This window comes from Diabrotica undecimpunctata, chromosome 5 (genome assembly GCF_040954645.1).
Source record: "Diabrotica undecimpunctata isolate CICGRU chromosome 5, icDiaUnde3, whole genome shotgun sequence".
Classification (NCBI taxonomy): Eukaryota; Metazoa; Arthropoda; class Insecta; order Coleoptera; family Chrysomelidae; genus Diabrotica; species Diabrotica undecimpunctata.
In genome coordinates, this window is record NC_092807.1 from 152152397 (window position 1) to 152171301 (window position 18905).

At 31.8% G+C, this 18905-nt stretch overlaps 1 protein-coding gene across 1 annotated transcript; it reads right to left on the reverse strand.

The window, feature by feature from the left end:
* Positions 1–5206: 5206 nt before the first annotated feature.
* LOC140442009 (uncharacterized) lies at positions 5207–17966 on the reverse strand. Its single transcript, XM_072533043.1, has 6 exons — positions 17735–17966; positions 11915–12388; positions 11388–11736; positions 10558–10698; positions 6887–6994; positions 5207–5549 (listed from the first exon to the last, which is right to left on the reverse strand). The coding sequence occupies exons 1-6, from the start codon at positions 17845–17847 to the stop codon at positions 5301–5303; spliced, it is 1434 nt and encodes a 477-aa protein (XP_072389144.1). The 5' UTR covers positions 17848–17966; the 3' UTR covers positions 5207–5300.
* Between the last annotated feature and the right edge of the window lie 939 nt (positions 17967–18905).

Sequence of the window (18905 nt, forward strand, 5' to 3'; positions counted from 1 at the left end):
CTATTTGTTGTTATTTTTAATTACATTATTTTGTTTTTATAATAATAGTAGGTACGACGTTTGTTAAGTCATACTTGACTTAGCTCACTCCTACTAATATTGGTTTTATGTTTTCAGTATATCCTATTAACATAGAATTTTCTCATAAGTTTCTCAGCCATAAAGTGAGCCTTCTTTCGATATTTCTGTTATCCACTATGTTACCTTGCCGAGAATTTATGTAACATCTCACTATATCCAAGTTTACACCCTTATACTACAGAGAAGCAACAAAATTTAATATTCTCTTTATTTTAACTACAATACAATTTGACAATCTCCTTACAACCATAAGATGGTCTCAGTCGACACCATTCCCCTCTCAATATCTGTTGTGTACCGTTACAGCAGTAGTAGCATTTAGTGTCTGTTACCCAGCGATTGCGACTTGTTAGCCAGTCTTTGATTCCTTGAAAAAGTTAGTGACGGTGTCATATATGTCACCATCTTACGCTTTGTATGACAAACGTGATATTTTACATAAATCGCTTTAAGTAGCAAAAAGATATCTGAAGCAGAAATAGAAGAGTTAGTACGACGATATGAAGCAGAAGAAACAGATTTGGAGGAAGTTGATGGGATTCGAAGTGAACTCAACGATGATGAATCACTGAGAATGGTGTTGAAACAGAGAGTATCAAAGATGATGAGTGTTCTGCAGACGAACAAAGTGAATCGGACTACAACGCAAAATGGTATATCGAAAGAACGGTTACAAATGGTCTATCAATCCACACTAAACTCCATTCCAGGAATATACGACTGTTTTAAATTCGGTTTAAGGTATCGATTTAACTGGTCCAATGTGCTGAATTGTACAATAGTAAATTCTCCCCATTTTTAAAATACTGTTATGGCAGATATAAACCTTAGATTTAAATATGAAGTCATGATATAAATATAGAGTTGATAGTTTATAGAACAGTAGTTGTAATTCAGATTTTGAAGTATATAATTACTATCATTAAGTTTAGTTTTGTATACAAGTTGGTTTTTAAATTAAGTGATTTAAACGAAGGGTAACAATACTTAAGTGATTAAATAGTGTAATTTATTTAGTCGAATATTCAATTAGTATTAAAAACACCAAAAAACTTACTTATTCTCTAATTTTCTTTCTTTTCGTGCATTTTACATATTTTTTCACGAATTTCAAATTTGCAACCTTCGGGAAGATCTATAGTCTTTGGTTGTGGGCGAGATTTATATTGTGCGACATTTTTTTGTTCACTTTGTCCATTTTTTTTGCTTTTTGCAAAACCGACTTTAGTTTTGTTTCACTAATACAGTGTTGGTTTGGCCCCCGTTGGTTTTCTCAGCAGTAAAATAAGGAAGCACATTAAATATAAAGTTGTCTACATCTAAAACACGTCTCGGCATTTTTGGCTTCAATAAACAAATACACTACACTAAACTCTTTCTTAACGGACACCTCTATACGGACGGTTTTTAAAATTAAAATCAGTCGGCGATATATGAAACTGTATGTAAATTTTCGTTACATTTTAATATCTGTAACGACTCGGTACTTTAACTATCAATAGCCGGTATGTTATACCCGTTACTTTCGGAACTTTTAAGAGTACATCCACTCAAAGCAAACAAATATTTAAAACTCACAAAGTGAAATATTAGATTCTTTTTCTAGTTTCTGAACCATCGTTCTGCCAATTTCTTTTCATTTATATTAAAAATAATATATTTCTTTTTATTACAGTTGTAGTACCTAATAAAGTAATAAAATAGTGTAATATCAAAGAAACCCGGCACGCCTCTTTGGTGTTTACATTTCACCGAAAACCAACCCAAATGTCTGATGAACACATTTGGCTTCATAGACGTCATTGTATTTATTTGTAGCAGCGTTTGCGTAAAAATTTTCGTTATTTTCGGATTAAATTTCACAATAAATTTTGTGTCTATTTGAACATCTATTAACTGAAATAATTATAGTTTATGTCATACTAACAGTAGATCCTTTTTATTGGAATAATAATTAGACTAATTTACTTTCATACGTCTACTTGCACAGTAAAATATTCGTTGTCGCAATAATCCAACACAGTCGTATATTCGTGGAATAGCCTATATACTAAAAATACACGAACATTTATAAAGAAAATGTAGTTTTGCGCATACCCGCACCAAAAAGTGATGCCAAGAGCGTAAATAATGAATTAGCTGCTTGGACATTATTTTAAACACATGAAATTATAGATACAATTACTCAACATACAAATGAAGAAATCGAAAGGCAGTCTTATAAGTACACAAGGCAATATTTTGTAGAAAAAACGTGCAGTCAAGAAATTCGCGCTCTCCTGGGGCTTTTACAGAACGAAATTCTAACTTCAAAGTACCTGAAGAGCTGCGGTCAAAACAGTTTGGTGTTGATATTTTTAGAGCGACTACGAACGCAAAACGTTTTAAATTTTTAATGCAATTGTCTGCGATTTGATGAGAAAGAAACCAAAAAATATATAACAATAAAACACTGACACTTTGTTTTCAAAACTTCCACAAAATTTATTTTAAATTCTTATCACTACAGCTGTTTCGGCTGATTGCCTTTCTCAAGTGATCTATTTTTGGCATGTGTTTACACTTTATAGTCTCTAATGAAATAGGTTGAGGAGGGGAGAACTATTTAGTCTCAAGTTGGTCATTCAGAATTATATCTGTGTTTTTTAATTTGTTTATTTCCATAGATTCTAACAAAGATAGCTTAAGGCCTTTGTTTTGAATGTGAAGAATTTTAAATTCGTCATTAAAAGAATGATTATGATCTAGAAGGTGAAGTGCGTATGTAGAATCTGTTTTTCTATTATTGAAATCCCTTTTATGTTCTGCTATTCGTTTATTAAAATTTCTACCAGTTTGACCGATGTAAGTTTTTGGGCAGTCGCCACATTTAAGTTTGTACACACCACTGTGTAAGTGTTTTTTATTTTGGCTCTTGTTGTTTTTAATATATTTGCCTAGGTTGTTATTTGTTCTGAAAGCTGGTGTTATTCCTTTCTTTTTTGTGTGTTTGGCTATTTTTGTTGATATTTTGCCTGTATATGTAATCGAGCAGAAGGTACTGGGTTTTTTCTCTGGTGCTGGAAATACTAAGTTCAGGGCTTTCTTGTGTAGTTTTTGATTTAACATTTTATTAACTGTTTGTTCGTTGTATCCATTGTTTACTGCTATTTGCTTAATGATATTTAATTCTGTCTCAAAATTGAATTTTGACATCGGAATTTCTGTTAATCTATGAAACATACTACGATAGGCCAGTTTATGTTGTGTGGGATGGGATGATGAATTGTGAATAGTCGTGTCAGTATGGGTAGGTTTATGAAATATGGAGAAGTCATGTTTGTTTTTAAGTCTGATAATGTTTAAATCTAAAAAAATTATGGATTGATTTTGTTCTGTTTCTATTGTAAATTCAATATGACTATGAAGTGAATTAATATACGATAAAAATTGGTCGAGTTGCCTGTTAGTTCCTGTGAAACATACCAGTACGTCGTCTACGTATCTCCACCAATATAAAAACTGTTTGATGATCTATAAAAATATCTGATAGCAATGGACTTAGAGGATTGCCCATTATAAGTCCTGCACTGTTATTTGTATATATTTCGTTATTAAATTCAAAGTAGTCCTGGTTTATGCAAACTTTAAGAAGATGTAAAATTTCAGATATAATGATTGGATTTGTACTATTTTGGTCTAGAAGTTTTTTTACTAGAATAAAAGTTTCTGTAGGAGGGATACTAAGAAAAAGATTTTTTACGTCAAATGAAATTAATCTGGAGTTGTTAGGTAACTGAAAATGTTGTATTTTATTAACTAGTTCTATTGTATTTTTTATGGTAAACAACATAAACTGGCAGCCTATCATAGTATGTTACATAGATTAACAGAAATTCCGATGTCAAAATTCAATTTTGAGACAGAATTAAATATCATTAAGCAAATAGCAGTAAACAATGGATACAACGAACAAACAATTAATAAAATGTTAAATCAAAACTACACAAGAAAGCCCTGAACTTAGTATTTCCACAACCAGAGAAAAAACCCAGTACCTTTTGCTCGATTACATATACAGGCAAAATATGAACAAAAATAGCCAGACACATAAAAAAGAAAGGAATAACTCCAGCTTTCAGAACAAATAACAACCTAGGCAAATATATTAAAAACAAGAGCCAAAATAAAAAACACTTACACAGTGGTGTGTACAAACTTAAAAGTGGCAACTGCCCAAAAACTTACATCGGTCAAACTGGTAGAAATTTTAATAAACGAATAGCAGAACATAAAAGGGCTTTCAATAATAGAAAAACAGATTCTACATACACACTTCACCTTCTAGATCATAATCATTCGTTTAATGACGAATTTAAAATTCTTCACATTAAAAACAAAGGCCTTAAGCTATCTTTGTTAGAATCTATGGAAATAAACAAATTAAAAAACACAGATATAATTCTGAATGACTAACTTGAGACAAACAGTTCTCCCCTCCTCAACCTATTTCATTAGAGACTATAAAGTATAAACACATGCCAAAAATAGATCACTTGAGAAAGGCAATCAGCCGAAACAGCTGTAGTGATAAGAATTTAAAATAAATTTTGTGGAAGTTTTGAAAACAAAGTTTTCAGTGTTTTATTGTTACATAAAATGAATTTCCATCAAGTAACGGTCGAATCCATCAATTATTAAAAAAATATATACAAAGAGATCATAAGTTTGCTCCAATTCGGTATGTTTGGGAAAAGTTTAATGAAAGTTGTCAAGCCGTTTATACTCCTGGGCCATATGTAAGTATCGATGAACAACTCCTTAGTTTCCGCGGGCGTTTAAGTTTCAAAGTCTATAGTCCAAGTAAACTCGAAAAATACGGAATAAAAATAGTAATGATTTAACTTCTGATCTAGCAGAGAAGTTACTACAAAAGAAACTTACTATGGTTGGGACCTTAAGGAAAATAAACATGATATACCACCATCATTTATATTAAAGACGAGAACTTTTACTAGTTCAGATTTTGCTTCGACTGTAATAAAACTGAAGGATTTTTTTCTACCAAAAGGGCCTCCCTGTCCAAGACGATGCTTTTCGCTTAATATAAGTTTCGAACAATTTTCAGGAAGGTTGAATTACAATGTCAAAGGTAAAATTTTATTAAAATTAACGGTAACATGCTTACAAAAATAAATATGTTGAAAAAAAATCATTGAATTTTAAAAAAACAAAAAATATCACTGATTATTCGGGAAAAACTGTGTAAGTTTAGCTCCAGTACCGAGCGGAGCTAACTTTTTGAATTTATTAGATGAAATAGAAGATCCTGACTTCGTTCTCTTCATGCCAGTTTGTTGCTTTTTTGGAGAAGGAAAAATATCTCTCTTGCTTGTTCCGCCCAAGCCGTCATAGTCGATGTCGTCATCATGTTTGGCCTTTTTACTTCCATCTACCAATTGCTTTTGGCTCGTCTTAAATATCGAATACTAAAAACAAAGTAAATTTACATTATTTCATTTAGTGTGAGACATAAATTTTAAATTTAGTTAAAAAATTATGAAATATGAGATAATTTTTTTCTTTTTTTAAATTTCGAAAAAATTGACTAGGTATTTCTCTTTTGTGTAGCACTGTATAGTAAACTGTCGGGTTAATTTGATTGGCAATAGAGCGCTTTGGATTAACTGCCGTAATATGTATAACATATTTAAATTTGATAGTCTGTCGAATAGTTTCTTTAGAGAGTAAAAGTTAACGCGGGTGAGTGATGAAAAATCTCTTTAAATTTTCTAATGTAAAGTTGTATCGTGTAACCACAGTCTGCGAGTGTGGAATGGATTGTGAACGTTCCCATATGTCAAGTGATTCGTTGTTGACGCAAGTCTCATACATGTTCAATACGATTGAGGTCTGGCATTGTGCTGGCAATGGCAATTTCAACAACTTCGTTGGCTAATCAGGTTAACACAACACGTGCATTATGTCGAAAAGCACTATTTCACAAAGTGAAAATTTTCAAAAAGACAGACAAACAATAAATTAGAGAATGCTATCGAGGTTTTGCTGAGCTATCAGGAACTAATCTGGAAAACGAGGTCAGTTCTGCCGCCCCATACCATTATTGTACCAGCTCTGTATGTGTAGATTTTTTGGACATTTCTCAAACGTTCTACATTTCCTAATTTTTATTCATTGGTAAATAAAACTGTAGACCAGTCATTTTCACCCCAATCTTGATGCTCTCGACACCGCTCCAATCTTGCAGCTGTGTTCGACTATAATGATCGACTTCAAGGAGACGAATTCTTACAGTATCTTGACCCCTATTTACCTGACGTGCTCACTGTAAGTTCATAAGCAATTCAGATGCTGTAATTGGTGGTATTTTAGCGGTTAAAACTAAAAATCAATCTTGAGCTACAGTTGTAACACGTCCCAGTCCTCAACGTTGCTCAACTGACTCCGAGTATCTCGAAAATGCTGTGATAATCGACTTGAACACACTTTGAGTGATCCTCATGTACTCAGCTACGTCAGTTTACCGCATGCCAGCTTGAAGAAAGCCTACAAGCACTATTCATGTCAGTTTTAGTTTTTTGACCCATCAAAAATGAACTGTATAATGTAAATGAAGTCGGAACTACCTGACATTTATTACAAAGTAAAAGTTCTGTTTTTTCTCCCTCACAACAGATAATTTAAGTTTATTAAAGTATTATATTTATCAATAAATAATTTTAAAAATACGAATGGTATATTATTTTTACCTTCCTACTTCTACAAGTTAATTAATTGTAAACAGTAAAGAATGCAATGAACTTACTCCTTTATTTGTACAGGTACTTGAGGGTTTATTTGAAGCACTAGGACCATCATACAGTGTTTCTAAAAGATGCCCATAGTTTGATTTTGGAGCTTCTACCCGTTCTGTCTAAAAAAAAAATAATATAAAAGTTACAAAATATCTATTTTATTTATTTATTTATAATTTTTCAATAGACGCAAGTGGATTAAAGTAATTTTAGGCATATATTGCATGCATATGATGGTTGCTGCCCACATTGAATATTATAACAGAAATTTCTACAGGAACATCAAATTGAAGTTCTAGATTGGACAGCAGTGAGTCTCGACCTAAACATAATTGAAAGTTGGGGGATATGTTTTATTGACCCATTTGCAATCATTAAACGGTACCACAGATCATTCAGCAACGCATAGATTCTGTTGACATGAAGCAAAAATATACCGAAAGAGGATATCTGAACGCTTATTAAAAGTATTTCGCGACTATTCAGGTATGTCAGAAAAGTGTCCGAAGTTTTGTTCAAGGCAGTAGCAAACGCGGTATACACTCACGAAAAGTTGTAACGCCATTGATGATGATGATGAACAAACAATAATTGAGGAGTTTTCTGTAAGAAGGATGCAGCTCCATATTTAGACCGTTTTGGGTGGAAACATATGCCATAAATTAAAAAAAATTGGCGGATTGACTGGTATAAGAACGATGCAGATCCGCTAATAAATAAAGGAATTATAAGTCTTTATGGATCTGCCTCCTCACTCGTTTGGTGCAAGAAGTGTGCAGCTCTGACCTGCATCCTTTTTGCACCAAACGATTGTGAATGTTCGGTGATTTTCGTGGAATGCAAGGTCATCTTCTGTTGGCGTTGGGCCGGCAGGACAGCTGATTTGTTATTACTGCGTGGCGTGCGTTTTCATGCGGTTTAATTGTTAAAAATTTAACGTCGTGTAAAAATGAGTGAAACCGGGTCAGATCCGTTTAGCGCTAGTGAGTCGGACTATGATACAAGCTCTAATGAAAGTTGTTTTAATAGTGATGTCGCAGGACCTTCAGCTAGGAGGAAGCATACAAAGAAGAAACGTACCTCTGTAAAAAAACAACACATTGAATCTGTTGTCAACATGGAGCCCACGGAAGAGCCCCCAGTTGTTCCTGTAACCAAAAATAGAAAAAGTGCCAACCCCACTCTCTGGAAAAGAAATATAAAAAAAAAGGGAAAATGTATACGAACTGGAAAGGAATACAGAAGGGACCGAGATTAACTGGATCGAACTGCAACTGCAGGTACAAGTGTTTTCAGAATGTGCACGTAGAAACATGAAAAGTTGTCTTACAAAAGTTTAACAAAATAGGCGACAAAGATTTGCAAAATACCTATTTAGGAGGGTTGATTCAAACTACTACTATTCAAAGAACTCGAAAAAAGACTAATGAAAGGCAAGACCGCACTTGTTCCCACAAATACTTTATAAAGCTGGGTAAGCTATCCAGTTTGTAGACATGCTTTTGGTTCAATCCACGGCATATCAAGGAAACGTGTAGATCTCATTGCTCAAACTTTTCGTGACAGGGATATTGCAAAGATGTGACCCTCGACGAAAATGAACGAAACGTTTTAGCAGCCGAAAAGAAGTTGCATGAAATTAAGGCCGATTTGTTTTACAAGGAGCTGAAGGAAAAAAACCACATTGTGCAAGCATAGCGACGAAGTGGAGATTCTGACCTTTGACTTCCAACAAAACCTTCCACTTCCAAAAATTCCTGCTGGGGAAGCTTTCTACAAACGCCAATTGTGGACATACAACTTCTGCGTCCATTCTGGTAAGACAAATCAAGCACACTTTTATATGTATGATGAAACTACGGCTCGAAAGTCACCAAACGAGATGGTGTCATTTTTTACCAGTATATAAAAAATATACTCCCTAAAAATGTTAAAGTTTTATACCTTTTCTCCGATAACGCTGCTGCGCAAAATAAAAACGCAGTAATGATTCACCGCTTTCCTGAGCCAGGACATAGCTTTCCTCCCTGTGATCGCTGCTTTGGAGTTATTGAGAAGTTTTTAAGGAAGAAGGACTACGTTTTTAGCCTCCAACAATATAATGATTTTGATAAACAATCATCCAAACGGTTTATTTCCCTTCTGGTACAACAAAATATGATCCTGAACTTTAGTGGTCACTATGAAGGACATTTTAAAAAAGTTATCTCAGATGCAGAAAAGCAAAGATTCCAGATTTCCACACCGAATATTCCAGTACAGCAATGAACATTTAGATGGTATTAAAGTCAGTATATCTACTGGCCTTCCGAGTTTTCACTTATTCCTAATTTTCAGAAACCTTGACAGCGACCTCTCAGTTTCTTCTGATATTCCTGTCTATTGCAATCCTATACCTGTGAAAAAAACCAAATATGCAGGTGTAATGCAGTTGGCAATACGATTCGTTCCTATGGACCAAATGGCTTTATACACCCGTCTCACAAGTGATGCAGCCATGGCAGAGAACCAGAAAACCGAATCATCTTGAACGGATGATGACGAGCAGGTAGATGAAGGAAGGATGTGTTTGCCCGTCTGTTTAATGTTTTATTTTTTTTTTCTGAATGCTATTTTTTGACATCAACCTGTTTCTTTTTACAGATTTTTTCGTAATTGTGTAGGCAAACCATAGTCAAACATGCAAGTCCAACTTTTTTTAAATTTTTTTTCTTATTTTTTTCAAAAATTATCTACTTACTTGAAAATAGTCTCAAGTATTGACTAAATCTGTTTGTCATCGATTGATATTATGTCTTTCGGGTTAAAATAAAATTTTCTATTAAAAAACAGTTTTCAATTTCCCAACAATTACCAAATATGGAATGCATCCTTTTTACAGCAAACTCCTCAATTGTTACCTTCCAACAAATTATTGTGTAATATTGTAACAATGAAAACAATGTAAGCGAGTTGTTTTAGCAACAAAGAGAAGTAGATGTCGATTCTGGGGATGCATTCGGTCTCCTTAAACCGGAAATCTAAGTGGGGGCGATTAATCGCACCAATGTCGCTTTAGTAGGCGCTAAATGGGGTGGCTTGGTATGAATTAGAATTACTTAAAAAATCTCCAATATTTGAATGTTGCGAAGTTGCAACATCCTGTAATAACTATTTTCACTAGCCCAATATCGACAGGATGGAATGAAACGGTTCTATTTTCTCGTGAACGTTGTTTCATCCTACTTATTGAAAGAACCTCAGTCTTGAAAGGTGTGAATAAATCTCGATAAAAATCGATGAATTTTGTTTTGCCTGAATATTTTCTGTAAGTGGCTCGTGAAGGTCCTGTCTCACTGAATTCATTTTATTAATTTTTTTAATCTACTTCCCGTAACGAGACTCTCATGGATATTTTTATATGGACATAATATCCGGAATTAACAGTATTAACTGGTAAAGATACTTTTCGAAAGGAAAAATACTTTTTTTTAACTTAAATAGAAGTAAATAAATATTTAAACATGGGTTTAGTTCTGATTAAATGTTTTATATATTTTTTACGATACTGTCAATATAAAGCAGCTTTTCTCATGAGCGAAATTCATATTTTTTGATCACCTCCAATACTATGACTGAAAAAATCATAATACTCGTATATGACAGTAAACATATCGAATAATCAGATTATCAATTAACTTACTACTTTATCTACAGTGGAGGCTGAATATGTGTTTGATGAAACGCTAGGGCCTTGAAATACTGTCCCTAAGAGATTTCCATAGTTTGATTTTACAGGTAGGTACGGTGAAGATGTATTTACGATCTCTTGTACACGCTCAGCCTGGAAAATAATAAATGAATAAACGTTATATATCTAGAAACAACATAAAAATGTTTAGTAATTTTATAAAGAATAATTTTCCTAATTCTAAATTATTTTTTAATGTCTGTAATTGTAAATTAAGGTTATACAAATAATTATTTCATTTCCATGAATTGCAAACAATTTTGAAGAGAAGGTATAAAACCGAAAAGATCAGATTCTCGAAATATAACTTTCTATTTTTAAGGTACTAACAGAAAAATTACATAATTTAAAAAAAAATTCACAAAAGTGCAATATTTTTCCATTTTACATTCATAAATATCTCCGAAATTATAATTCTTTTACAGGAACCGGTCCATAACGTACTTAAAATTTGAGTATAATTTGAGTATTTTACATCTTTAGCTATATAGTCGACACCCGCTACTTCGCTCAGTCGACACAATAATAATGTAAATACAAACTTATTTTATAAACTAGATCTAATGTATTATTTTTAATATTATAAACATAAATATCATATTCTATTGTTGCAATGTAAAGTGACCAGCAAGAAAACATATGTTTTTACGCGCCATCAACGTTCGAATTCAAAATTTTCCAACAATTCATGATTGACACGTGATTTCGACTACTTTTGACCGCTTATGACGCGTGATTTTGGATGACTAATTTCGTTTGCTAGACTATAACATAATACTTACGACAGACATTGTTGTGTTGGCAAGTGATGTATCTTCCTGATTGTAAGATTTTTCATTTTCATGATGTGATGAATTGTTATCGTGTGATAATACGGTTTCTGAATCTGCATCAGGATTAGCAAGGACAATGTTATTTTGATTTGCGTTAGATTTTAGAACGTTCAGTCTCCGCCGCAAAATATCTTTTTCTCTGTCAAATTTCAATTTCAATTGCTGAAGTTCTCGCCTTAATGTTGCCATTTCGCCGTCCTGAATTGCTTTTTCTTTTTTCTGTTTATTTATTTCGTTTTTTGCTCTCTTTAAATTAAACTCAAAGTCTCTTGCTTTTTTCTCGGAATCAAGAAGTGCTCTTAAACAAAATTAATTGTTTATAAAATTTGTTATGTCAAATTTTTGGATATACAAAAAAGTTTAATATATGTGTTTGGAGAGTTGGCTTGGAAACTAGTCCTTTAGCCACAGACATTTTAATATAAAATAGTGATCTTCAAATAATGTTACCAACTTATATTACATTAGCTACTTACTTTTTAAGTGATGCTGCCAGTATTGCTAAAGCCTCGGCATCTCGTTCATCCCTCAAGATATCATAGACTTGTTCCCTGGTTCCTTCTATAACAGTTTCCAAATGTTCCATATTTTTTATTTTGTTTTTTAATCTTACAATTTCATCTGATAGTTTGTCCGTTTCTTTTGATTTTGTCTTAAAGAAAGATATTTGTGATTTAAAAGCAAGCAAAGTTGACTCCATATTTCTTTCATTTTGTTCTAACTTAATTACTTCTTCACTTAATAATTTGTTCCGTTCTTTGATTTTCTTTTTGGCTTCCTCTAAGTTTTTTATTTCCCTTTCTTTTAAGGACAAAGTAAAATTAGCATTTTCTAATTTGAATGACAGTGTAGCAGAATCCTCAGTAATATCTGTATTGCCAATGTTAAAGAATACTTTGTGAATTGTTTTTTCAGTTACTCTACCTCTGCATTGCGGGCAACTTTTGGATCTAAAAATTTTAGAAACTGCTAAATATATAGTTAAGAAAAACAGCACATCATTAAGAAACACTACTGCAATCTTTTGGTGTAATTTTATATTCGACAATTCCTAATTTATAAAAATTTTGTTTTCTTAAGTTACGAGCCAGGGGCTGTAAAAGAATTTACGCGAAAGAATTTACTGAAGTCTGTTGATGATTCTCTACGACATACCAGTGATGGTATGGAGGAATCTTGAGTGTGAAAAGTCTAATTATGACTAAAGCTCGGATTTATAGGCAACAAAAATTGAAGAAAAAGGCGCCTATATAGGCAAAGAATTTTATTAAAAAAGGCAGGAATATTAAAATTTAGGCAAAATATAGGCAATAAAGGAATATAACTTATTATTTATTGTACAAAGTGAATTAACGTAATATTAACTTAAGGCAGGTATATTTACACATCATAATCATAACATTAGTATAAATAAACTAGTAACTAAATAACTGTAAATTAATAATTAAACATTGTAACCACTTAAAATTTTATCATTAATAGAAACAACTAAATGTTTTTCAATATTTTCGGTCTTAAAACTATGTCTTCGATCACTTAAAATTAATTTGTACATTGAAAACGAACGTTCGACATCGACAGATGTAATTGGAGCATATTTCAGAGCGGATAATAAATCTGGCATAATTTGAAATTCCTCGGAAAATGTCCCATTCAAAACTTTAGCAACATTAGATAAAAACGAAAAACCTTCATTCTTGTCGAAAACATATGTCATCTTTTTTAAAATTAATTGACCGTTACTTCCAGGTGCCGATTTAATTTTCGTCTTTAAATTATCTATTAATTTTACTGACTCACATAAATTTATTTCTTGTTTTTCTAATAAGGTAATTGTGGTAACTATTAATTTATAATTGTCATTGATATAAGCGAGTTGCTGTTTCAATTTGGGATTTTTTAATATTTTTTTTGCTTCTCGAATGGCTTCGGAAATATCATCATCAAATTCTGACATAACTAATTCTATTTCATTGCAGTGTTCAAAGTATAAGAAAACTGCTTCGAGCCAGGTTCCCCACCTTGTAATTACTGGTTTAGGTGGCAAAGGGACACCGGGAAGTCTTTCTTTATATATTTGCACCCTCAACGGAGCCTTTACAAAAACTTTTTTCATAAAATTTATAAAATTATTTACCAACGGAAATATATTTCTTATTTCTTCAGCAATTCTATTTACCCCGGGGGCTACACAAGTGCCATGAATTAAATTAGGATAAAAAATCTTTAAATTAACAGCAGCTTTTAACATATAGGTATATACGTTGGGTAAAAAGAGGTTTGTTAAACTATCTTGTATAAATCGACTTATTGTTAAATTGTTTGCTTTTTCCAATTCTTTAACGGCAACTAAATAAGGTTTTCTCGCAAAGTTTTCAATCAAAATTCCAATCATTAAATTAGCTATATACCTGCCGCATACATCTGTCGTTTCATCCACGATAATATACAAAAAATTGCCCTCTGACTCCCGCTTAATTTTTGAAATACATTCCACATAACATTTTTCCACAGTATTTTCTGTGGCAAAAAGATTTTTTGTCTAATGCCATCTCTCTCTCACACACACACACACACACACACACACACACACACACACACACACACACACACACACACACACACACACACACACATTTTTCCACAGTATGATTTCTCAATGTACTCTCGTCCGGAAGGATTTATTAAGATATTTTTCGAAAGGTAACCATCGATGTTTCTCCAATGATGCTTATCTCTACATGTGAGTGTCTTTAAAAGCTATCGCCACAAGCACTAATATGTTGAACTAACGTACGTCTGCATACGATATTGCTGCTACCGCATTCTGTTGGACGAGTGTTGAACTACTGAAACAGAAGACAAGCGCAGAACAGAAGTTTTATTAAAAAAAAATTTATTATTTATTAATTATTTAATCAATTATAGTCACACGCAATACACTTTACAGCGAAGCTAGAATAACGCGTGAAACACATTTGACAGCTATTTATGGCTTTTGTTAACGCTTAGATATAGTAATTCGCCGGTGATTTATTTAAAATTTATAACCAAATAATTATAGTTATGCCTGGTTGTGCCGTTTTTGGGTGTGGCAATTATAATAGAAAAACAAAAGTGACTGAAATACATGACATCTTCATTTGTCATTCAGTCATTTTCAGTAATGACCATCCTCATTCCCTAGATTTTATGTATCGACTGAAGTGGTACATACAAGGCAAAAACTCAACAGCTCTATTTACAGAAAATTTAAACACCAAAAAAACATGGAGAAAACTGTTTGATAAAACCATTAGACGAACCTCAGGATAATACAATTGAAAATAATAATTGCCTAACACAGAATAGGCTGGGAAACCCAAAACAAAATTCTAATAATGTACAAGAAAAGGAAGAAGAGGAAATGTTAATGCCATATACATTTATTGAACCACAGTATCCTGAATTATCAGTAAGTGATTCTTGAAACAATAATTTAGAGTTACTCTGACATTTTGAATGTGGAGAAAAAAATTAACCAAGTGGCTTTGAAATATATGGCTGGATAAGTTGCCTATAAATTCCAACATAAGTATAATTCAGGATGTAAAGCCAATAAAATAAGCATTACTGACATGCCAGATTGAATACAATTAATTTCAAAAGATGGTTAATTAAATCCTAAAAAGGATCAGGAATTTCATTCAATGCATGGGTCTTCATTATCACATGAAATCAATTTATTTAAAACTTTAACTGCTAGGACCATGGTGAAATTAGAAGAAAATAATGCTATATACTGTATGAGGTAGTCTATTGTATAAGCAGAAAATGTACATATATTAGATTATAACATCCTAATAAAAAATTAGTTTCCATAACTGCAAGAGAAAATAAGAAAAAAAATGTCAAAATTTACAAATTGCAAGATGTAAAAGAAGTAAGTAGTAATAAGTTTAGGGCAAGCATTTGTTAGAGTAAAGGGCAAATATTATGCATTGTTCATTGTAAATTCCCTCTTTTTTAAACCAACTCTGTAAAATTTTAATACCTTTGATATTGTTTTAGATTTTAATTCATAATGGTACACATTTGTTGCCTTTTTTTTATTCACAACAGATTACAAACTAAATGTTTGCAAAAATTATCACATTTGCCTCAGACATAAACAGTCTTTTCAGTTCACGTTTATTTTATATATATGTAGGTCTTGATACAATTTAAATAAGTATTACATTATATTAATTAATAAATAATAAAGCACTAGTAATTTAAATACTTTCTTTATCTTATTTTAGGTGAATTAAAGTCATAAACCAATATATTGTATATATGTTCAAGTTGCTTTGCTGTGACTTTAAAGTGTGAGAGCAACAGACTCACTATCTCTGTGCATTAGCGTATTGGTGTAAGTGTATCGTAATAGTCACATAAAAAGTCTGAAATGTAAAAGTAGTCCCTATGGCAGAAATAAAAGTGTTTGTTGTTATTAATCATCAGAGTTGTCTGTCAAAAAGTTGTAGAAGGTTGTAAAAGGATATCATTTAGCAAAAAAAATTAACTTAGGATTTGGTAATCCCTGAACTGATGTTTCTTTTTTTTTTACCAATGTTGAAATTATCACACCAATGTACACAGAACTCAAATTACATAAGCCACAAGTGAAAACATTTGATGAATTTTTAAGAAAAATTTTTCCTGAAAGACTTGTAAATTTTGATATGCAACAAAATTAACTACTGCCAAAATTTGGCCAAAAGTTCAACTTAACTTTTGTAATAATTGAAATAACACAACTATAAACAACATTTTTTACCTGGACTGAAAATAAAAAATTTAAATGAAGTTTGTTATGATTTAGGTAGCCAATGATTCCATGCTTCCTTGCTATGTACAAAATGGCATTTTTGTAGATATTCACCATATTTTTCCAATAATAGGACATAGATTTATACTTTCTGACCACATATTTGCAGATCCAGAAAAAAATATTAGAAAAAAAGAAAAAATGTAAGTTTCAAAAGAATATTAAGTATAAAATATTTTCTCAAAATTCAACAGTACTGCAAAATGTAAAAGATCGGTCCATTAAGAGTGTAGGCGCAAAATTTCGGGCCAATGCTTTTTAAATGCAATCATTTTTTTCGAATCCTGAGAAAACTAACAAATATTTTTGAAAAATTTAAACGCAGAATGAAAGATTACATTATTACCGAGGGCCGAAAGTGCCTTAGAATAAACAAGTTTTTTTTTAATGAGATATTTGAAATTAAAAATCACACTAAATTTTCTCTTTTTTGTCAGCCCTGTAACTTATTAAAATAAACATTATGGAAGTTTTTAGGGACTTTCGGCCCTCAGTAATAATGTATTCTTTTATTGTGTTTAAATTTTTCAAAAATATTTATTAGTTTTTTTAGGATTCCAAAAAAAAATGAATGCATTTAAAAAGCATTGGCCGGAAATTTTGAGCCTACACTCTTAAGAATTACAAAACTTTGTCTAATAACAAGGTTTTCATGAAGATATCAGACCAGGAAGTTTTCATTTATCAGAACTTGATAAAACAGTACAAAACTGGATCAATTTGTGTAGTTGTAACAATTTTTTTTGTTAATTTTTGGCTAATTAAGTATGAATGTATAGTTTTATTAGAAATAAAATAAAGAATAAATTATAAGTTCAAGTTATTTACTGACTAGGTATAGAAATGAAACAGCATAAACCACATTTTCTCAATACTACATTTTGAACTTGGTTTTGGAATAATATTCTTCAATTACACATTCACTGTAATTAAATGGACATTTGGGATACTTCCCACATTATCATCTTGTCACCTAGATTTGCTGAACAATATCCAAGTCTTGTCCCAAGGAAAACTCATTAAATTGTGTTTGATAATAGAATGACTCAGGAACTATTGCTGTTGTTTTCCAAAAGACTTGAGTATAATTTTCAATTTTGTATGAAAATCCAGTTTTTTAAATCTAAGCAGTTTAAAATGAGGGTATAGAGCTAAAGGTACAAAAAGATAATGGTATCAGAATTTTATTACTCATACAATATAAAATGAACCACATTGTCCAAATTATTCAGTAATAAAATGACCGCATATAAGAACATTATCTCAAGCCAATGAATATAGATACAAAACAAAATAGAAGACATATAATTCTCACTCTAAAACTTGCCAACACCAAGGGGATTTAAAGAAGACAACTAGGAATATTGCTATAAGCTATTTCTGAACCTTCGTACAACTAATTCTATTACGGTATTACTTTATTTGGCAATTTGGGAGAAATGTTTACCTTTCTATCCAGTTCATTAAACAGGGAAAATGAAACACATGTCCACATTGTGTAAAATAAATGTCAGCTCCCGTAATGAACAGTTCACTACAAATAACACAAGTAAAATTCATATTCTTCAATGTGTATATTATATTATATATATTATACTGTGTATATTATATTGTAAAAAGTCATATCATAAATCAAATAAAAACAATTTAAATATAACAGACATCTCATTGAAGGGAGACAGTTGACTGATGACAGCACAAATCTTAACTGTTTGAGCTGAAAAAGTGTTCATGAAAAAACGGCCTAGTGAGGAAACGATTTGATTTTACCATTGATTATAAACCTTAACATCTTAACATCTACTAACCTTGATTATAAACCACCCAGTGGGTGGTTTACAGGGATATCTCTGGTGGTTTATAATCAATGTCTAAGGATTTTACAAATGACTAGCCGTAGTGTGACGTCACGGCGACCATATTGGTATTATTACTTTACAAACCAAAGTTGAAATGCCGAAATGCCCGATCTCAAGACTTTTTAATCTCTATAAAGTTAAAATTTTGCTTCCTCTGCTGCTTTTTCTTTTAAGTATAGTGTTTTTTACAATAATACCATCATAATTCAGTGTCCTATTTCTATAAAATATAGTTTAAAAGTTTAAATTAAAGAAATTCTAACCTTACTTTATTGATACATGCATTTTATTGCTATTTTTATAAAACAACATGCTTTATTATTTACACAACCTTGTAAAATTGTTATAGTAACTATTAGAATACTTAGATATTGCAAAAAGCGGAAAGATTCCGAAAAAATAATGAAAAATACAACTTATCCACACTAAACAAGGTTTGTTTGGTGTGAAACAAGTGAAACTGACAGATGTCAATAAAATCGACGTCATAACTCCGGCAGTCCATTGATAAAAACTGCTGGGATAATTGGGTTAACTTTAATGAAAGTTCAAGCTGAAGCGCTGAAGATAGCCGCAAATTTCAACCATGGAAGTGTGCCAGCACGCGATCGCCATGTTTTAAACGGAAGCATAGACTCGAATTGAAAAATTTGTGACAAGCTAGGACAGAACTGTAATTTAAATTTTTAGAGATTAATAATTTAGTACATTTACACATCCGATAAAATTTCACTGAACAGCATTGGTTGCGTTTAAAAA

Coding starts and splice junctions, on each gene's coding strand:
- LOC140442009 (XM_072533043.1), bottom strand. CDS start 17,847: ATGAATTTTACTTGTGTTATTTGTAGTGAACTGTTCATTACGGGAGCT. Junction 12,389..17,734: donor TTAATGAACTGGATAGAAAG/GTAAACATTTCT, acceptor TAAAATTTTTAG/ATCCAAAAGTTGCCCGCAAT. Junction 5,550..6,886: donor GTACCTGTACAAATAAAGGA/GTAAGTTCATTG, acceptor CTTTGTTTTTAG/TATTCGATATTTAAGACGAG.